A 22,984-nucleotide genomic window follows, 5' to 3' on the forward strand; every position below is an offset into this window, starting at 1 on the left:
TTACTGTGAGATTAATGACTGTCATGATTGAGCACAATTGTAACATAATATAAATTAAATATAGCGGAACCCAAATTTACTTTGAAAAATTCATGGCATTAAAAGAGAAAATACAAAAATTTAAATGTGAAAAAAGTCAAGAATGTCTTTCTGCAATTTCTATATCCACTGTGAGTTGAGACACGGTGAATCCACAGAAGATAATGAATCAAACAATCAAGTTAAAATCTTAAAAGAAACTATTTGTAGGGGGAGGTGATGGTCGGGGGAGGTGATGGTCTAGTGGTTAAGGTGTTGGGCTTGAGTCCAGAAGATCATGGGTTCAAATCTGCGCCTGACTGGAAAATCACTAAGGGCCCTTGGGCAAGGCCTTTAATCCCCTATTGCTCCTGGTTTGTAGTGGGCGCCTTGTATGGCAGCACCCTGACATTGGGGTGAATGTGAGGTGTAACTGTAAAGCGCTTTGAGCGTCTGATGCAGATGGAAAAGCGCTATATAAATGCAGTCCATTTACCATTTTAGTCTGACAGTGTTTGTCTTGTGTGCTGGGAGGCAGCCACAGACAAACCAACAGGAAGTGGGAAGAATTTCATGGTAACAACAGTTAACTCCTGGAGGAACAGTGACCTTTGAACACAATTACATTTACCTTCACTCTGATGGTTGATGGGCTCTGGAATGACCCTGGTAAGGTCAGCTAAAGGTCAAATGTGTGTCAAGCTTGGTTTACTGTCAGCGAGCCCCATAACAATCTGTTTAATATTGAACAGTGCACATGCAGAGGGATCTAGTTTGTGACGAGGCAAAAATACCAATTTTGGTGTAAACTGGAGTGAAAATCAAAATTTTGACCTTTAACCCCAACAGGCCTTGTCTTACCTGAACTGAACCCTTTATGTAAAACACCAAGGTTGACCTGCATCCAACCAAATACCGGGTTTGGTGCAGCTGATGAAAGGACATTGAAAATACTGCTTAAATGATCGTATGACATCTACTGAATTTCACAGGCAGCTGGAACTTTGTGCTTTTTTAAAAGTCCTGTTCTAAATACATATTCGTAGTGTTGTGGGTTACTTGAGTCCCGACGAGGGTCAAGCAATTAATGAGCTGTTTGACTGTGAGTTTGCCAACAGGAAACCTTTAATTAAACCTTGTTTATTATTTCTAATTTTACACAACAATCCTCACCTTTAGATTATGTTCATTTATAGAGAATAAAAATGAGGTAATTTTGCACAAAAAACACTGCTGGATCAGGTCTTCATGGGTTTGATTTTCAATCTTCTTGGTTGTTTCGTAGAAGATATTCAGCCTGCAGAAACAAATCCAAGATGTCAAAGGTTCATTGTAGAAATCCTGTCCTACAGATACGACTCCCTCAGAATCAGGAGGAGAAGAGCTGCTGTTTAAACTCTGAAGGAGTACCAGAAAGTCCGCGGGGTCCTCTGCTTTGATCCTGCAGCACTCCACCATGGCCTTGGTAAGTGACGGCATCACGTGCGTCATCAGGTAGTTCCTCACAGGAAGTGAGCGAGCTCCCAGCAGCTCCTGCTCCTCTTTCTGCACCTCTGACAAATTCTTCTTCTAACAAATTAAAAGTATCAGATCACACGGGAGCCGGTCGGGTTCTTACGTCTCACATTTCAGAATCAAAGCAGTGATTCTCTGTTTCTAGGCCCTGATGCCATGATCGCTGGGATTTTAGTCTGACCACCTTACCCCTTCTTCATACTGAGACCGTGAACTTGCCCAGCTCAGCCTCCTTCCTGCGCCTCCTCTCTGCCTCCTCTGTGGCCACTTCCTGCCTCCTTTCTGCTTCAAGCCTTCTGTCCTCCTCCTGCTGCTCCTGTGGAGTCAAGCCGTAGTTCTTGGGCGTCCCCACAGTCTGGGTGATCATCTTTAAAGCACATCTGTACTCAGGATCATCTGTACTGATGTCTGGAGAGGAACAAGGTAAAGAAGAGAAAGCAACGGACTTTAGTTAAACAAAGCCCAAAAAACACAACTATTATTTAACTCTAACAGCCGGACAAAAAAGTCCTGAACGTAAACCTGCTCCTACTGCTTCACTCACACACAGGAATGAAGTACAAAGGCACTCAGAGCGTAGGCCTCTGCCTGAACGCATGCATCAGAATTACTGTATTTTCTGGACGATCTTTTTTATCATTAGTTTAGGAGGTCCTGCAAATGCATTCATTAATCATAGTAATTAACTTATGTAAGGCTTTCTCACAAATCAGAGCAGTAAACAAAATAAAATTCAGTAATATAAGAATAAAAATCAGTAATAAAAATACACTACCACAATGGGCAAAAATCCCAAATTAAATGTTTCATTTAAAAAAATAAGAAAAATCAAATGGAGTCACTTTTATTGTTTCCAATGCTGTGGACCAGCAAACCAAGTTCATCTGTGTCAAATATCATTGTACGTTATCCAATTTATTCATCCATCTTTTGCTTATTTTTAGAATTTAAAAATGTTAAGTAACAGCACACTCTGTGGTGCACACATGTGCAACCACGTCTCTGCATGTTGATAAAGTCGTCCCCAGAGAAACACTGTGCTAAACTGTGAGTTACACATCCAGAAACAAAGTGTTAACTTATACTCTGAAAATACAGTATCTAGATTTTTTGTCTGTGTGTGTTTCCTGGATTACCTGATGTGTTTAATAAAAATAATTTTCTGTTGAAAACATTTTGTCGCGAACACGGTTTTCATAAATCACGTTCACTACACTGCTTATAAGTCTGAATGCACGTCTTCTCCTGCTTTGTTCAATGCAGAAGCCAATGAACAAATCCTTAGGCCCCGCCCACCAGCTCTGTGGTTGGCCCGGTCCATATATAACACAGAAAACTCTGCTCAAGCCGTCATTTTAAGAAACTCAGATTTCAGGCAGGTGTAACATCCACGGTATTACACAAATAAACACTGTGTTTGCATTCTGTGGGGTTCAGGGCGTTACCGATGTGTTCCGCGTGAATCTCCAGCTCATCAAAGTAGTCGAGCACCGTTATGTCCGCGGTGCTGTGATTCCTGTATCTCCTCAGACGAGGGACAAATTCGTCCTGGGTGCAGCGCCGTTTCTCTGCCACATGCTGTGGAAGTTCTTGTGCTCTTTTTATCAGAAAATCATCAGAGGCTTGTAAGACAAAAACGTAGTCTGCAAAATATCCACAAAAAGTGAGACGAGTCAAACCTGAACCAACATTTGTTTCTAGAAGAACTGAAGTCAGATGTGAGACAAACCCGGAGCGATCGTCTTGTTGTACGTTGGAATTTTAGACTTTGAATCCTGGTTTTCTGCTTCCTCGTCTGAACATCCCAAGGATACAAATGAAGAAATTAAACATTAAAGTTAACAGAAGACCAGTTTGATTACTATCAGAAACCCACCGAAGAAAATCAGCTTTGCCTGCTGGTACGTCTTTGGGAAGCCGTCCAGAACAAATCCCTGGTTGCTACACGGCTTTGAATTCAGCTTTTCTCGCAAAATGGCACAAAGTATTTGTTCAGACAGCGGACCTAAAGGAGGAAAGACACATATAGGCTGAATCTCAATTCTAGCCCTTGGCCCTCCCCCTCCATTTTGTGCGGGTACGAGAGACAGAGGGGTGTCTCAATTCTCTTTTTGGAATGAGGCGGAGGGGTAGGCAGAGGGCTACAAACCCCTCCAAACGGAGTGATCTGGATGCACAGTCCGTTTGGAGGGGGAGGAGGAGCTTACGGCTGTCTCCAAAGAAACAAACATGGCACCGAAAGAGTCGCACAAATGTAAGTGGCTTTCATTACAAATTACACTGTTTAGAAAGTTATAACTTGCCAAAAAACTTTACAGGCAATTGCCTATGACAGCAATGTATGCTGCTGGATGTATATTGCGTATATTGTCGTTCTGAAGAATATTGTAACTTCACTTGTGTGCTTGCGTTATAATGAATATACACACGAACGCTACGATAAGACACTTTTTATCTCACAATGGAGAAAATCATTGATAAAAGATAAGCACGTACGAGGGTCTGTCCATAAAGTATAGGTCCTTTTTATTTTTTTCAAAACTATATGGATTTCATTCATATGTTTTTTACGTCAGACATGCTTGAACCCTCGTGCGCATGCGTGAGTTTTTCCACGCCTGTTGGTGACGTCATTCGCCTGTGAGCACTCCTTGTGGGAGGAGTCGTCCAGCCCTCGCGGAATTCCTTTGTCTGAGAAGTTGCTGAGAGACTGGCGCTTTGTTTGATCAAAGTTTTTTCTAAACCTGTGAGACACATCGAAGTGGACACGGTTTGAAAAAATTAAGCTGGTTTTCAGGTGAAAATTTTAACGGCTGATGAGAGATTTTGAGGTGATACTGTCGCTTTAAGGACTTCCCACGGTGCGAGACGTCGCGCAGCGCTCTCAGGCGCCGTCGTCAGCCCTGTTTCAGCTTGAAAACCTCCAATTTCAGGCTCTATTGATCCAGGCGTCATGAGAGAACAGAGACGTTTCAGAGAAGTCGGTTTCAGCATTTTATCCGGATATTCCACTGTTAAGGAGATTTTTTTAACGAAAGCCGGTGGACGGGTCTGCGCGTCGGGACGCAACGGCGCGGTGCGGCGGCACAGGAAAAACACCTCTGTGTTGATACCATTTGTAAAATCCAGGCGGCTTTTGATGGCTTTCAGTGGAGTGAGTATATGAGAAATTGTTTAACAGCTGGGACATGTTCCAACTTGTCCTTAAGGCTTCCAACGGAGTGTTTTTCCTGTGGCGGAGCGTCGCGGCGGCTGCGAGCCGACGCTGCATCCGCCCGCACGTCTTTCATTAAAAAATCTCCTTTAACAGTGGAATATCCGGATAAAATGCTTGAACCGACTTCTTCTGAAACTTCTCTGTTCTCTCACGACGTCCTGGATCAATAGAGCCTGAAATGTGGAGGTTTTCAGCTTGAAACAGGCTGACGATGGCGCCTGAGAGCGTTGCGCGACGTCTCGCACCGTGGGAAGTCCTTAAAGCGACAGTATCACCTCAAAATCTCTCATCAGCTGTTAAAATTTTTTACCGAAAACCAGCTTAATTTTTCGAACCGTGTCCACTTCGATGTGTCTCACAGGTTTAGAAAAAATTTTGATCAAACAAAGCGCCAGTCTCTCAGAAACTTCTCAGACAAAGGAATTCGACGAGGGGCTGGACGACTCCTCCCACAGGAGTGCTCACAGGTGAATGACGTCACCGACAGGCGTGGAAAAAACTCACGCATGCGCACGAGGGTTCAAGCATGTCTGACGTAAAAACATATGAATGAAATCCATATAGTTTTTGAAAAAAATGAAAAGGACCTATACTTTATGGACAGACCTCGTACATACAGGTGCTGATCATATAATTAGAATATCATGAAAAAGTTGAGTTATTTTCAGTAATTTCATTCAAAAAGTGAAACTTGTATAATGTAGACATTCATTCCACACAGACTGATATTCAAGATTCAAAGATTCAAGATTCAAAGAAATTTTATTGTCATATGCACAGAAGAACATGTTCCCTGCACAATGAAATGTGTCTACTGCATTTAACCCATCCTAATTGCCAGTAGGAGCAGAAGTCGCCATTAGGCGCTCGGGGACCACCTCCAGATGTACATCCCTGCCTTGGTCAACAGCAGGGCTGAGCAAACCAACACCGACCCATAACAAACAACACACACACAACACACAGGCCGGCCCGGTACATAAAACATATATATGAAAGCAAAACACGAGGGAAAAGGAGAAAAAAAAAGCAACCCTCATAGCCGCTGCATTACACAGCAGCAATGAGGAAAAAAATCCCCATCAGCACAGAAAAACAATAATCACACAGACAAAAACAAGGACACAGGACGACAACCGAGATTTGAAAGGACCACTTTATCAGAACACTCCGGAGGCAGCCTGTTTGGCGCCGTCAACGGCCTTGTCCGACAATCCTGGAGGGGGAGGGAGCAGCCCTGCGCACTCTGAGCAGTCCTGAACAGTTCTAACACAGTCAACGTCAGAGCTGGAGAAGCTGAGGGGAGGGGGGAAGACCAGGGAGCGAGGCTTAAGTGTTGATCTTCTGAGGAGGTTTTATCACAGCGACCTTGAAGTGCAGCTGTATTTGGGGAAGCCAAATGAATAGCCAGATTAGCAGACGCCTGAAAGATTCCACAGTTCTGAGAACAGAGTGGCTCTCAATGCATCTGAATGTAGAATGTGGTCTTCACAGACGGTCAGAGCGGGTTTCCAGGGCTGCAATCCTGCTCGAGATGTTTTCCAACGCACGGTTAACCCCCGCCGACTGCGCAGCCACTGCCTTCCCAATCGAATCAATCATGTAGGGCAGCCTGGAAGGACCAATCAAAGCTGCTTCCACTTCTTGATTTTTCCGGTAAACCAGCAAAGTGCCGCTCCACACATCAGAAAGCCGGTCACCACCAAGCCGAATATGTACACATCTTCGACGTCCTCCACAGAAAGCATGTAAAGGCACATGACCTGCCATCTCCTCCACGAGTCCATCACATAACCCATCACATGCATCCCAGCAGGACAGGTCGTGTCCTCCGCCCCCGAATGTCTTGTAGAAAAAATAGTGTCAATTGCGTTCAGAGACCACTTTAACAGATCCATTTTTGTCGTTTTCCAGAAGAGCAAAGCTGCAGCCTCACAGACAACACGCCACAGAAGCAGGAAAGATAAGGAGGGAGGGAGAAGAGAAAAGTGCGTCCGTCTCGGCCGAGTGCAAGCTGGCAAAAAAATTATGAATATAAATATATAAATATATTTCAAGTGTTTCTTTTACTTTTTTACTAATTAATTAATTAATTACTACCAATCAATCATTAATCAATTAACAACATTAAGTATTACTATTATTAGTGAGTAATTATTAATTATTAGTATTCTTAACATTAATTACTGACTAATTAATTAATTAATACTAGTAATTATTAATTACTAATTAATTAAATTATTAATACCACAAAATTCTCCGACATGATTGCAATGCGTCAAAGAAATCTGCGACTCCTAATCTTTGTACTGACGCAGAAAGGCGAGGAAAATAAAAAGAGCAAACAGGCTACTGCAACAAGTTGCACTTCGGTTGCCATGTTGACAAACAGTGAAGACGGCACTTTAAGCGATGCAACATGATGACGTCAAACTCAAGACACGGGCAGCTTTTTTCCCCAAGGGGGAGGGGTGTCTCAATTCATAGGGCTAGAGGCATACCCCTTTGCCTTACCCCTTGTTTAAAGGGGTGGACGTAGGGGTAGCGCCAAGGAGAAGGGGAAGGGGTACAGAAGAGAACTGAGATTCGGCCATAAACCACAGGTGAAGCTTTTTTTAAAAGCACCAATCCATCAAGAATCCAGTGGAAATTGGAAAGTGTCTCCCAAAACATCTCCTCAGCACAACACAAGTGTTACTGCGAGTTTCATCATTTCAGTGATGTTGTAAGATATCAGTATTTTAGGTGCCAAATCCAGGTCAGGGATCTGCAATAAGAAGCTCCTGCAAAGAAAAAAACAAACACAAACAAACAAAAAAACAAACCTGTGGTGTCGTCTTAAATGGTTTCATCTAACCAGAAAGCATTTCCTCCACAGACCAATGAAAACCTGCTCTAAAGTGCAGCAAAGCGAACCACAGGACCACGAAACAAAACTGAAAACTGAAATTAAAATAAAAATGAAAGAACGGAAAAACACTAAAGTTTATTCACTCTGCACTGAAGCATTTATGTTTTCTTCCAGACTTTAAAGATGGTTTGAAATAAAAAACCACAGACTGCTGATAATAACTGATTAAAATGTGTAACTATGTCTTACACTAAGAACACCAAGTTTAACAGGAAAAATCAAAGCTCACTCACTCCATCCACTGTGACAAAGGAACTGTTACTGAGGGAGACTCTGGTCAGGAGGTTCACTCGGATTGTGAGGGAACCTCAGCTATGACATTTTGGCCTTGTGGCACATGTCTCTGGGCCTGATCCAGCACACAGCAGCTGGAGAAGGCCAAAGCCACACCACATTTCACCAGGCTGTGGTAGATAGATGGTTACTTTCAAAAGGTGGCGATGGACCGGTTGTTTTCTCTGGTATTTGCTATCTGGGATCCAAGGCAGTTCCATAGTGTGGTGGATGTGAGAGGAAGCCCCAAGTCTGAACATTGACCAAACTGAAAATTAACACATGAACTTTAGAAACCACTGGAGAAATAGAAAAAAATTATCACACATGAAGAAGGTATTAATGGACCATGTCTGGCCATCTAACATGGCAAATACATGATCCAACGATGTCCTCGGCACAGGGTCTGTAGAGTGCACTGATTATTTTATTTTAAATTTGCTGTTTTGGCTCTTTGGTTCCGTGATGTGGGGATGGTGCCACCAGCAGATGCTCCTTGACCTGTTGTTTCTTCTTTCTGTCTTTCAGCAGCTTCTTCGGTACGTTTTATTCCTGTTACACTCGATACATCAGATAACATGAAAGACTTTCACCTGTACAGACACACAGTTTGTCGACAAAGTAGCTCGTTATCAAACCTCCATTTGTCTCTATGCTTTCCTCCAACATGTCCAACTCTTGCATTGCAGCCTCGATGACTTCTTCGCTGACATTTTCAGGATCTGCTGCATTCACTATATCCTTCTGTTAAACACAAATAAACAAAATGTAACATGCACAAAAGGCTGGTTTTTAGCCCCAAACTCCATTATGAAGGTAAAACAGTTGATAATTCTAAACAGTCCATCTAAAACAGTGTTCTCAGGTTAATAAATCCATTTTTGTTTCCACTAACCAGGTCTGAAATCTTCTCTTCAATGACCTCTTTGATGCTGATGTGGTGGATTCTGTAATGACGGCAGAGCTTCTCTGTAACGGTGCTTTTTCCCACAGCCGGAGGGCCAGTCAGGTAGATTTTAATCGGCTGCACAAATGAATGAAAGAAGTGTAACTGGTTCATGAGTTTTAACTGCTCAGAGACTTCATGCTGGTTCCTTCATGGATCAGTTTCAAAGCTTCACATTCTCACTCACAACTCATCACATATCAGTTCCACTTATCATCAACCTGCACTGGGTACCAGGTTAACATACAGCGGCCTCATTTCTCTTCAGAGCTAGATCACCCGAACCCGTCAGAGTTTCTGAATAACAGTGTACAAAAACTATGATTATTACTCTGTTGTAACACAGCTTAAAGAATGTGATCACTTACAAGTAGCTGCCTTGTATCTTTGTATTCTTCCACAATTTTTTCCATGTTTTCAACCATCCCATGTTGAGACGTCCAGTGCAGGTCAAAGGTTTCTTTTAAAAGAAAAGCATCGAGGCGCAGGTCAATACTGAGGTATTCCAGGTCTCCAGGCTGAAATCAGACACATGAAATGTTAAATTTAAATTTTTAATATCAAAAATGTAATTTCATATTACATATAGTGTTTGAACAGAAAACACTACAGGGAGCCTAGAACATGCAGAGTTTACTAACAGTCAGTTCATGTTTCGTGTTGTCAACCCCTCTTTACTTCATTAACGTTAATCATTAAGAACAGCACACAGTATGGTCGTGTACAGCAAATCTATGTCAACTAAGTTCTCAAATGTTGAGTAACCATGCTAGGAGACTAGTTGAGGGAAGACACCGAGAGAACTCTGAAGGAGTTATAGGCTTCTATGGTTGTGGCTGGAGAAACTGTGCACAGAGTAACTTTTGTCTGTTCCATCGCCAGATACACAGCTTCATGATGAAGTGCAAAAAAGGAGGACTTTATTTATAAGGTGAAATTTCAGTTGCAATTTGGCAGAAGGCTTATGGAAAACCTGAGCCTAGATCTGATCTGTTTTCCTCTTGTACACTCCAACATAAAGCTGTGAATGGGGATGCAACAAGCAAATGTTGCTCCATTCCCAGTTTCTCTGCTCACATCCACAGAAGCTTGGAATTCTTTAAGAACTGTCATGGTTGTCTTGGTGGCTTCCCTCACATGGTTCTTGGTGGTTACTCAATTTTTAAGAACTGCTTTCTTGACACAGATTTATCATACAGTACCATACTGTTTGTGTTCCTTGATGATTGACGTAAACTACATCCAAGACACATTTGGTACCTTGGAAATGTTCAAGTATCCATCTTCTGAAATGTCTCAGGAAAAACTGATTTAATCTTTATATTTTGAATAAATCAGCCCTGTACCATGTTTTTTTCTGGAATGTGTAGCAGGCCTTAATGTATAACATAGAGGTGTAAAATATCACTATGATTGGGTGTTTTATGGTAAAGGCACCAAACTTTGCACAAACATTTTCTGATATCTATAAAACAGAAAAAAAAAACAAAAAAAAAAACAACTGATACCATCCCTCCATGTGGACCACAACATAAAAGTGCTACAAGGTATGGACCTGACCTTCCTAATCCTTCCATTAATTCCACTAATGCACGATGGTAGTGAACAGTCTTCACACATTCTATCGCAGTGGAGGCAACACACCTAACAAACTGTTTACCTCAGTTTATGTGTCCTCTCAAAAGCAAACAGGACTTGGACACACACCAAATGCATTGATGCTGCTTGTTATGCACCTGTCACCAAGATAGGGCCCTAAGATCTAGGCTTTCAGTGATAACCTATACTCAGCCCTCAGCAACGTGTCTGTATGTTGTCATAGTTTCAAATTCATTCATGTCTCTGGGAGCTCGGCCTGTTATGCTCAGAGAATTCTGGGAAAAGTTTATGGAATCAAGAGGTATCTAGGCAGAGATGTATCAGGATGAAGGTTCAAGTCTTTAGATTCCTGATGTTTCTGGTATTACTGGAGGATTTGTGAGTCCTGGAATCTAACCAGTGTTCTAAGGTGGTGACTGGATGTCTGTGGTACTCTGTCTTTCCATGGAATCCCTGGGTACCACGAGCACGACATTGTATCAAATGGACGGTTACTCATAGAGAGGCAACTGGGTTATTCCATGTCAAACTGCCATATCTAGTGCATTTCTTTGATTTTGAACAATGAAAATATATGAACGACATGTCAAATTTTGGGCTTGCTGCCATTTTCAGCCCTTTGTGGAAACCAGATCATATAATATAGACCAAAACATACTCAATCTTAACACTCTCCACAAAAAGTAAGCACAGGGTCTGTGAATCTAATAACAAGTGATTTATTAAAGTGTAAAATTGGGACAAACATTGTTTTAAAAAAATGTGAAAATTAAAAACAAAATCACTGAAATTTCTTCTGTAACTTTAAAATTTTTGAAGATACAGACCTAATATTTGGCATTTCACTGTAATTTTGTAACTGGAATAACATATCAAATTGGCTCAACAGGGCTGAGGGGTGACCTGGGAGCCTTTGGGTGATTTCAGATGGAATAACTCAACTTCAGCCACGACACTATGTGGCACGTTTTCCTGTTGAACATCATCGCAGTGTCACTGCTGAGGATCCCAGCTACAGAACAAGTCGAGTGGTCGCCCGACACATAACCTGAGTGTAGCAGATCAATGGGTTCACGAGCTGAGGGTGAACCGCTGGTATGACCTGGTGGTTGCAAATTGGGACCCAGAGTGGTTTGGGAAGGTCATGTGACAACCTCACCTGCTTCATATCAAATCCAAATACTTTCCCTTCTTTTTCTCAAGACCATCAATCTGTCTTGTGACTCGGCACTGAGCTTGTGTTTTTCACGTCTCTCGATATTCACACAAACAGTATGTGTTCTATGTCTGTTGTTGACATTCTGCTCATGTCTGTCCTCAGATTGGTCCGTATTCTGAGGCTTGCTGGAATTCAGAGCTACATAAATAAAACTGAATTTCATTTATGTTGAGTGATTCGTTAAATTTTAGTTCTGGGTCACTGGATAGGAAGCTCACTTTAGGATCATGATGGTAATAAATAAGAACATGACAAACTGAGCCTGACAGACGACATGCAGACAATCCTGACTGGACAACAATTTACATGTAGAACTGAGAAAGTACGTACTGTACCTTTAAATGCTCCATGAGTTTTGCCTCTTCCTCTGGTACTTTGCAAATCTGTCCTGGTCCAAGCACACTGCTTATCATCTGAAGGATAAAGAGTCAAAGATCAACCTTTTGTTCATAATCACATGATCTTTGGTCAAATTCATAACAAAGACTCTTGAGCCGTGTTTTTACACAAAAACATTTTCCTTTTATTTACTGTTACAGACATGTTACAGTCTCATTATGACAATATTACCTTTACAACATCTTCCAGTGTGCTATTGGACTCATCCACAGCAAGAATGTACTTGGACTTGGGTTGAGCTTCAATGATGTTATAGATCACTCTGAAAGCCAACAGTCAGGTCAGCAATGGACAGACCTTGATAAATTAATCCCAGGACAGTCTGATAACAAGTGAACTTAATCACGTTACCCTCCAAGGTCATAGACGTGAATCATGGGAATGTAATTTGTGCCTTCTCCAAACACTGGAACCTTCGTCTGCTCCATTAACCAGGACACCTGTGACCAAAGATAACTGGAAATCAGACACGCAAGAGACACACTGACAAAACCAAATGACTTCATAATAAGTTCACATCTACCTTAAAAAAGTAGTGAAAGAGGTTTTCTCCCTTTCCATACTGAAGGCCAGCAGCCACAACATAACCGCTCAGCTTGGACTTTTTCTGTAGAACAGCAGAAACAGACAATTGTTGTGTGGGCCGCTGAAGAGGAGGTACTGCTGGCCCACCACCACCAGAGGGCGCCCTGCCTGAAGTGCGGGCTTCAGGCATGAGAGGGCGCTGCCGCCTCACGGGAACATCCGGGAGTGACAGCTGTCACTCATCAACTCATGACAGCTGTCACTCATCTCCACTTCATCAACCGCTCCATAAAAGCCGGACGATCTCCACCCCGCTGCCGAGATATCGCCTACCATTAGAGGTAATACTCTCAGCCAGATATTGTGCCGTATTGCACGTAATCGTTTGCTTAATCTTTTCAGAAGGACCTGTTTGCTTGTGTCAGCGGGAGGCTGATTCAGTCGTTGACGGCAGGGTGCGGGATCACACCCTTCACGACTCGTAAGACAAGCAACTGGTTGAGTGTAGCGGATTGACTGTGTTCAGTATTGCGGAGGGGGAGGTGCAAATTCCCACCTGCTTGACTGACTGTGTTACTGGGTGTGCACACACCCACACCTAACTGTTTCTGCTTCCTGCCAGCAGTACCAGATCCGACAGCCGGAGACGGTGGCCACCTGGGGACTCGGGACTTGGCGGCTCCAGTATTCTCCGGGTTCGGTGGCAGTGGAAATCGTGTGGGATCCGGTTCTTCTCTGGATGGACGTCTTCTATCCTCGAGCCTGCCCACACGTCACCTCTGTAGATTGACTGCATACAAATTCTGTAACCGTCTGTATTTCGTTGTGCACATTCACTACAGTAAAGTGTTCTATTTTCGGCTCATTCATTGTCCATTCATTTATGCCCCCTGTTGTGGGTCCGTGTCACTACACTTTCACAACAAATAATGGTGCGTTCCATTTGTACTTGGTGGCCAGAATTTCCCAGTTACACCAGTTACAACCCCCCAGGCCCGGAGGCTGAAGTCAGAAATCCAATGTGTCAACTCCTTTGAACCCCACATACTCCAAGTTCACAATCCAAGATGGCTGCTCCTAATGTCAACAGTCGGAAAAGCTGTTTTTTTTTTAAAAATATCACTTGTGTATTTTTTGCGTCCAATTTAATACATTGTGCACACAGTGATGTCTTACTGCTGTCTGTGGACATGCTGCTGAGGCTTCCATCTTATTTTTTGAGTTGTGGTTGTATGTGAAAAATGGAACACGTGTACCTCAGGTGTGATGTCATTCCCAGTTGTGACTTCCGACTTCTGAGGTAAATGCAATGCTGCATTTACACATAACAACGGTAAGTCACGAAAACCACAAAGTATACATTCTTGGCCACTGATCACGAATGTGATGATTTGAGGCAGAGGTGTCAGGTGTCCTCAGGAACTGCTGCAGCCTGTTACCATGCGTTATGATTAATGGCACGTGTTGGTGGAGAATTACTGGGAACCATTACGCACGGTCTATTGCGCGCTGTCACGCATAACAGCGCATCGTTACATTCTGTCACGTTGTGAATGAGGCGAACTGTCTCCACACATACCCATATTCATTCTACCATCAGTTGCTGAACAATTTAGATCGCTCCAGTCTGCTCCTCAAAATCCACAGCAGAAGAACTTTGTGACTGCATGCTTCATTGGGCTCTGTGCCATGGAGTGGTGCAGAAAGGAGGAGGAGACAGAGAGAGCCAGATGTGTGGCTCCACACAGCTCTCGTCTCGCTCATTTTCCCAAACATCAGGCACATACAGCATGTGGAAAACCTGCAGGAGTGCGCTGAGGAGCATTGGAACAAGGTTTTTAGCCGACATGGCGTCACTGTCCTTCTTCAGCATACTGCAGCAATGAAACTGAATATGGTGCAGCAGGATTTAATTGTGCACATGTCAGAGAAGAACGCTGTCATGCTCCTTTAAGGATCACCACAAATCAAGACAGATCAACAGGCTCAGGTGCGAACTCCACAACATGAGGTGAAATGAGGGTGGTGCGTGACATTCGTGGAAGATTTTTTGACAGCCAAAAACATGCTCCACGAAAGTCACGAATATTACGGACGAACACACACAATTAAGAAACCTATTGAGATGCATTAAGTCACATTAAGAATGTCAGGAATGTACCAATATGACATTTATAACATGTCTTGCCGATGTGTAAACGCAGCATAAATCCACAAAGTTCAAAGTAATTTTTTTCAGGCTGTTCGAGGACAAGACATTTCATCTGCTTTATCCCAGTCCACCTGCTGTTAATGGGCACCAGAATATTTGGGAAAGTAACATGAGTGGAACTCGTGTCCCGTCCAGGGGGAATTATAGACTTTGATCCACTTCACAATAAAGAATCCAAGGATAAGCACCAGCACCAAGGGGCCTTGGGTTTGTATCAGACTTATTCTACTTGTAGATTTTCTTCTTCTATTTTGCTCTCCCTGGTTCCTCAATGTCACCACGGGGGGATCTGGTAGAGATCTGCATCAGGATTTGGCACAAAGTTTACACCAGATGCCCTTCCTGACAACTCCTTCTTTCATGTATCATCATATGTCCAGCATTGTGTCATGTCACCAACTCCTGTTGGCTACACGACACAATGCTCTGTGTAGACAAGTCCTTTTCTACACAGAGAATCACAGGTACAGCCCGGACATTCCTAAATTGTCTCCAAGCCAAAAGACCTGCTTAACTTCTGAGATCTGTCTGGATCAGGTGTGAACAGAGAGCCAGGCTACACCTGCCTCTACTATATTAAACATCAATTTTCAGACTGTAAAGTTTTGTACTTTAAGGTCCAGTTGTCTTTTACATATGCTGGATTACACTGACCTTTTCATAAAAAAAAATCCACTTACACCTTGACCCAGTTTAAGGACAAGTTTCTCCAGATTGTTGTGGTTTTTGAAATTGGGATGTGGTCTTCTTCTTCTATAGTCTTCATCAGTCAGCACAGCATCATCATCCTGAGAAGAGACATTAGAATGAATTTATATCTAATCCACACAGGTCTGGTGTCAGCGTCATTTTTACCAAACTCACCAGATCTTGTGGCTTGGTTTTTACCCAGGTCATCACTGTGGAGATGAGGATGAACAATTTCTTGGAACTGAAGTTCTCCATTTCAGCGTGAAGTGCTGCAGGAAACAATTTGGTCAACTTGATTGCTGCCACACATTTTTTTAAAACTAATTTCAGATAGCGGCCCTCACAAAGCCAAATGTTACCTGTGATGGCCCATGTTGCTTCTTCAATCTGCTGTTGCGTTACATTTTCTGAGATGTTGTACACGATGACATCACATTTCAGCAGGTGTTCAAGAAGCTCATCTGCACTTGGAGACTATGAAGAGTCGAAAACATAAAAGGGTGTTTAATTTTTTAAATGGTTTGACCTATCCTTAATTTTTTAAATGGTTTGACCTATCCTTACAAAAAAGTTCATCAAAGTTTACTAGCAGGATACCTCTTTTCACACTCAAAGTACATGAGTGTACTTTCAGTTTATTTATGCATTTATCAGTCACATACTTAATAAAGTGTACTCAAAGTATACATTGGTTATACTGACAAATATACCAAAATAATCTATGTACTTGGCATATACTGACAAATATATAGAAAAGTCTAAGTATAATTTGGCAAACCGACAACTATACGAGTACTGTCTTATACTTGTAGCTGTCAAAAAAACAAAAAACAAGTGTCTTTAGGTAACTTATGAAGCTGGCTTTCATGGTCTCTGGGTTATGGAGGAAGACGTGACCAGAGTATGTGGTATGTGTACTTTCATGAACTAAAATGTATGCTACATGTATATACTTACACTGTAAACTAAAACTAGCTGAGTACTTACAAGTATCCAGTGCGTCCAGAAAGTATTCACAGCACTTCACTTTCTCCACATTTTATGTTCCAGCCTTATTCCAAAATTGATTAAATTATTTTTTTCCCTTAATTCTACACACAATACCCCATAATAACAATGTGAAACGTTTTATTTTTTACATTTTTGCAAATTTATTAAAAAAATTTGAAAGCTAAGAAATTCCACGTACAGAAGTGTTCACAGCCTTTGCCATGATGCGCAAAACTGAGCTAAGGTGCCTCCTGTTTCCACTGATCATCAATGAGATGTTTGTACAGCTTAATTGGAGTCCACCTGGGGTAAATTCAGTTGATTGGACATGATTTGGAAAAACACACACCTGTCTACATATAAGGTCCCACAGTTGATAAAACATGTCAGAGCACAAACCAAGCATGAAGTCAAAGGAAATGTCTGTAGACCTCCGAGACAGGATTGTCTCGAGGCACAAATCTGGGGAAGGGTTCAGAAACAATTCTGCTGCTTTGCTGCTCCCAGTGAGCACAGTGGCCTCCATCATTTGCAAATGGAAGAAGTTCAGATCCACCAGGACTCTGCATAGAGCTGGCCGCCCGTCCAAACTGAGCGATTGTGAGAGAAGGACCTTAGTCAGGGAGGTGACCAAGAACCCGATGGTCACTGTCAGAGATCCAGCATTCCTCTGTGGAGAGAGAAGAACCTTCCAGAAGGACGACAATCTCTGCAGTGGTCCACCAATCAGGGCTGTATGGTAGAGTGGCCAGACGGAAGCCACTCCTTAGTAAAAGGCACATGGCAGACCATCTGGAATTTGCCAAAAGGCACATGAAGGACTCAGACCAGGAGAAACAAAATTCTCTGGTATGATGAGACAAAGTTGAACTCTTTGGCGTGAATGTCAGGCATCATGCTTGGGGAGAACATGCAAACTCCACACAGAAAGGAAGTGATCCAACAGCCGTCTTGCTGTGAGGCACCAGTACTAACCGCTAAGCCACCATGCCCCCACAAACTGGGCCAATTTACTCCCAAGAAGTGTTGGAAAAGTATATGATAAAGTAAAGTTGAGGTTTACTAAAGTTCATTTAATAAATTATACTTTTTGGGTAAGTGCACAAAAAAGTCCAGTTTTTTTTACATGAACAACTTATGCAAAAAAAAAAAAAAAAAAAAAATTCACACAGAACCTTTCAAGAAAAGGATCCAGAAGTCCTTTACAATCAATAGCAAAATCTTTAAATGGAAGAACATAAAAAAAAAAAACATTGCCAAAGGTCAGATTATGATATGAAGGATTTTTAAACATTTCTGTTCATTTGTCAAGATAAAATAAGGTCTGAATTTCAATCATAATAAATTAACACAGTTTTCACCCATTTCTCTGTTAATATATACTGAGAGGTACAATCAGGTTCATAAGTATATGGACAGTGGCACAAAATTTGCAGTTCTGCATCTGTACACTAACATAATGGAAAGAAAATTCAACAATCAAGATGCATTTGTGGTGTTGACTTTCAGCTTAAACTAAAAGACTTAAAAAAAAAACACTGAATGAACCATTTAGGAATTACAGTCATTTTTTATACACAGGCCTCCACTTTCAGAGACCAGAAGTAATTGGACAAATACTACCGACAACAGAAATCATCGCGTTTACAGCCAAATTTCTTGAGACAACATGGAAAAACTCTGCAACTTTTATCTGTTGCACCACCACTTACAGCGTCGCGGTGGAGCGCCATAAAGGCGGCACGCTACCACAAACTGTACATGAAGGAAACACTGCAGCCACTTGGAAATGCTCATGTATTCATCCACTGACTTGTCTAAAGAAAATAGACTGTAAGTGACCATTTGTATGAACTAATTCTTATATTTGGTTTGTCCAATTATTTATGGCCTCTGAAAATGAAGGAAATCTGTTGTTCTTATTCTTAAATGGTTGTTGCAGAATTTGTGTTAAACACAGTTGTTTCATTTCAGCACCACTGTGGTGGCATAAAAAGGCAAATTTACCAAAACCTGTCTAAAAACTTCTGGCCCTGACTGCAGGTGATCCATATGTGGAGACAACGGGTATGACAAAAAACGACAGGAGCTAGCGGGAACCAAAACACACCAAGGATGTAATAAAATCATCAGCGTTTATTTATTTATTTGTCTGTCTGTCTGTTAGCAGGATTACGTCAAAACTACTCCACGGATTTGATGACATTTTCACCACAGATACATATTAGGACATGGAAGACTCAATCAATCAATCAATTTTTTTATATAGCGCCAAATCACAACAAACAGTTGCCCCAAGGCGCTTTATATTGTAAGGCAAGGCCATACAATAATTATGTAAAACCCCAACGGTCAAAACGACCCCCTGTGAGCAAGCACTTGGCTACAGTGGGAAGGAAAAACTCCCTTTTAACAGGAAGAAACCTCCAGCAGAACCAGGCTCAGGGAGGGGCAGTCTTCTGCTGGGACTGGTTGGGGCTGAGGGAGAGAACCAGGAAAAAGACATGCTGTGGAGGGGAGCAGAGATCGATCACTAATGATTACATGCAGAGTGGTGCATACAGAGCAAAAAGAGGAAAGAAACAGTGCATCATGGAACCCCCCAGCAGTCTACGTCTATAGCAGCATAACTAAGGGATGGTTCAGGGTCACCTGATCCAGCCCTAACTATAAGCTTTAGCAAAAAGGAAAGTTTTAAGCCTAATCTTAAAAGTAGAGAGGGTGTCTGTCTCCCTGATCTGAATTGGGAGCTGGTTCCACAGGAGAGGAGCCTGAAAGCTGAAGGCTCTGCCTCCCATTCTACTCTTACAAACCCTAGGAACTACAAGTAAGCCTGCAGTCTGAGAGCGAAGCGCTCTATTGGGGTGATATGGTACTACGAGGTCCCTAAGATAAGATGGGACCTGATTATTCAAAACCTTATAAGTAAGAAGAAGAATTTTAAATTCTATTCTAGAATTAACAGGAAGCCAATGAAGAGAGGCCAATATGGGTGAGATATGCTCTCTCCTTCTAGTCCCCGTCAGTACTCTAGCTGCAGCATTTTGAATTAACTGAAGGCTTTTTAGGGAACTTTTAGGACAACCTGATAATAATGAATTACAATAGTCCAGCCTAGAGGAAATAAATGCATGAATTAGTTTTTCAGCATCACTCTGAGACAAGACCTTTCTGATTTTAGAGATATTGCGTAAATGCAAAAAAGCCTACATATTTGTTTAATATGCGCTTTGAATGACATATCCTGATCAAAAATGACTCCAAGATTTCTCACAGTATTACTAGAGGTCAGGGTAATGCCATCCAGAGTAAGGATCTGGTTAGACACCATGTTTCTAAGATTTGTGGGGCCAAGTACAATAACTTCAGTTTTATCTGAGTTTAAAAGCAGGAAATTAGAGGTCATCCATGTCTTTATGTCTGTAAGACAATCCTGCAGTTTAGCTAATTGGTGTGTGTCCTCTGGCTTCATGGATAGATAAAGCTGGGTATCATCTGCGTAACAATGAAAATTTAAGCAATACCGTCTAATAATACTGCCTAAGGGAAGCATGTATAAAGTGAATAAAATTGGTCCTAGCACAGAACCTTGTGGAACTCCATAATTAACTTTAGTCTGTGAAGAAGATTCCCCATTTACATGAACAAATTGTAATCTATTAGACAAATATGATTCAAACCACCGCAGCGCAGTGCCTTTAATACCTATGGCATGCTCTAATCTCTGTAATAAAATTTTATGGTCAACAGTATCAAAAGCAGCACTGAGGTCTAACAGAACAAGCACAGAGATGAGTCCACTGTCCGAGGCCATAAGAAGATCATTTGTAACTTTCACTAATGCTGTTTCTGTACTATGATGAATTCTAAAACCTGACTGAAACTCTTCAAATAGACCATTTCTCTGCAGATGATCAGTTAGCTGTTTTACAACTACCCTTTCAAGAATTTTTGAGAGAAAAGGAAGGTTGGAGATTGGCCTATAATTAGCTAAGATAGCTGGGTCAAGTATGGCTTTTTAAGTAATGGTTTAATTACTGCCACCTTAAAAGCCTGTGGTACATAGCCAACTAACAAAGATAGATTGATCATATTTAAGATCGAAGCATTAAATAATGGTAGGGCTTCCTTGAGCAGCCTGGTAGGAATGGGGTCTAATAAACATGTTGATGGTTTGGATGAAGTAACTAATGAAAATAACTCAGACTGTTGGGAAAGTGTAGGTACACGGACCCACAACAGGGGGCGCAAATGAACGGACAATGGAGGAAGTCAAATAACAACACTTTACTGTTGTGAATGGGCACAACAAATACAACAGATTACAACAATGGACAAAAAGCCAAATCACAAAAGGTGTCGTGTGGGCAGGCTCGAAGATAGGAGACGTCTGTCCAAAGCAGAACCGGAACCACACGATTTCCTCCGCCACCAGACCCCGGGAATACTGGAGCCGCCAAGTCCCGAATTCCCAGGTGGCCACTGCCTCCGCGTGTCGGACCTGGTACTGCTGGCGAGGAACAAAGAAACAATTAAATGTGGGCGCGTTTGCACCCAGCAATCCGCACGGCAGGAAAACTACCTCCACCTCTCGTTGGAAAAGGAGTCTGTTATACAACGCACAAAAGTCACAAAAGGTTACTGTTACACAGTTAGCTGAGAATGTTACCTTCCAGGTAGAACGATATCTCGGCAAAGAGGTGGAGACGTCGTCCTGCTGATGTACCCCTGCTGATCAGATGATTGGTAACAGCTGTTGCAGGTGATGCGTGACAGCTGTCACCCTGGCTGCTCCTGTGAGGCGGCTGCGCCCTCTGGTGCCTGGAGCCCGCACTCCAGACAGGGCGCCCTCTGGTGGTGGGCCAGCAGTACCTCCTCTTCTGGCGGCCCACACAACACAGACAGAACAATCGGAGAGAAAGAGTCTAACCAAATACCGGCATCACTGAAAGCAGCCAAAGATAACGATACGTCTTTGGGATGGTTATGAGTAATTTTTTCTCTAATAGTTAAAATTTTGTTAGCAAAGAAAGTCATGAAGTCATTACTAGTTAAAGTTAATGGAATACTCAGCTCAATAGAGCTCTGACTCTTTGTCAGCCTGGCTACAGTGCTGAAAAGAAACCTGGGGTTGTTCTTATTTTCTTCAATTAGTGATGAGTAGAAAGATGTCCTAGCTTTACGGAGGGCTTTTTTATAGAGCAACAGACTCTTTTTCCAGGCTAAGTGAAGATCTTCTAAATTAGTGAGACGCCATTTCCTCTCCAACTTACGGGTTATCTGCTTTAAGCTACGAGTTTGTGAGTTATACCACAGAGCCAGGCACTTCTGATTTAAAGCTCTCTTTTTTAGAGGAGCTACAGCATCCAAAGTTGTCTTCAATGAGGATGTAAAACTATTGACGAGATACTCTATCTCACTTACAGAGTTTAGGTAGCTACTCTGCACTGTGTTGGTATATGGCATTAGAGAACATAAAGAAGGAATCATATCCTTAAACCTAGTTACAGCGCTTTCTGAAAGACTTCTAGTGTAATGAAACTTATTCCCCACTGCTGGGTAGTCCATCAGAGTAAATGTAAATGTTATTAAGAAATGATCAGACAGAAGGGAGTTTTCAGGGAATACTGTTAAGTCTTCTATTTCCATACCATAAGTCAGAACAAGATCTAAGATATGATTAAAGTGGTGGGTGGACTCATTTACTTTTTGAGCAAAGCCAATAAAGTCTAATAATAGATTAAATGCAGTGTTGAGGCTGTCATTCTCAGCATCTGTGTGGATGTTAAAATCGCCCACTATAATTATCTTATCTGAGCTAAGCACTAAGTCAGACAAAAGGTCTGAAAATTCACAGAGAAACTCACAGTAACGACCAGGTGGACGATAGATAATAACAAATAAAACTGGTTTTTGGGACTTCCAATTTGGATGGACAAGACTAAGAGTCAAGCTTTCAAATGAATTAAAGCTCTGTCTGGGTTTTTGATTAATTAATAAGCTGGAATGGAAGATTGCTGCTAATCCTCCGCCCCGGCCCGTGCTACGAGCATTCTGACAGTTAGTGTGACTCGGGGGTGTTGACTCATTTAAACTAACATATTCATCCTGCTGTAACCAGGTTTCTGTAAGGCAGAATAAATCAATATGTTGATCAATTATTATATCATTTACCAACAGGGACTTAGAAGAGAGAGACCTAATGTTTAATAGACCACATTTAACTGTTTTAGTCTGTGGTGCAGTTGAAGGTGCTATATTATTTTTTCTTTTTGAATTTTTATGCTTAAATAGATTTTTGCTGGTTATTGGTAGTCTGGGAGCAGGCACCGTCTCTACGGGGATGGGGTAATGAGGGGATGGCAGGGGGAGAGAAGCTGCAGAGAGGTGTGTAAGACTACAACTCTGCTTCCTGGTCCCAACCCTGGATAGTCACGGTTTGGAGGATTTAAGAAAATTGGCCAGATTTC

At 42.0% G+C, this 22,984-nt stretch overlaps 1 protein-coding gene across 1 annotated transcript in view; it reads right to left on the reverse strand.

Annotated features, from left to right (window-relative positions):
- Nucleotides 1-1,226: 1,226 nt before the first annotated feature.
- LOC117522102 (adenylate kinase 7-like) overlaps nucleotides 1,227-22,984 on the reverse strand; it is a 35,437-nt gene continuing 13,679 nt past the window's right edge. The window contains 17 exon segments of the mRNA XM_034183476.1: nucleotides 1,227-1,315; nucleotides 1,429-1,587; nucleotides 1,723-1,752; nucleotides 1,754-1,941; nucleotides 2,979-3,176; nucleotides 3,263-3,328; nucleotides 3,410-3,538; nucleotides 8,573-8,678; nucleotides 8,830-8,958; nucleotides 9,249-9,398; nucleotides 12,034-12,111; nucleotides 12,269-12,359; nucleotides 12,449-12,537; nucleotides 12,621-12,704; nucleotides 15,515-15,622; nucleotides 15,699-15,793; nucleotides 15,884-15,998. Coding sequence (XP_034039367.1) covers nucleotides 1,280-1,315; nucleotides 1,429-1,587; nucleotides 1,723-1,752; nucleotides 1,754-1,941; nucleotides 2,979-3,176; nucleotides 3,263-3,328; nucleotides 3,410-3,538; nucleotides 8,573-8,678; nucleotides 8,830-8,958; nucleotides 9,249-9,398; nucleotides 12,034-12,111; nucleotides 12,269-12,359; nucleotides 12,449-12,537; nucleotides 12,621-12,704; nucleotides 15,515-15,622; nucleotides 15,699-15,793; nucleotides 15,884-15,998 — 1,851 coding nt within the window. The 3' untranslated portion in view covers nucleotides 1,227-1,279.

Source organism: Thalassophryne amazonica, chromosome 12 (genome assembly GCF_902500255.1).
Source record: "Thalassophryne amazonica chromosome 12, fThaAma1.1, whole genome shotgun sequence".
Lineage (NCBI taxonomy): Eukaryota > Metazoa > Chordata > Actinopteri > Batrachoidiformes > Batrachoididae > Thalassophryne > Thalassophryne amazonica.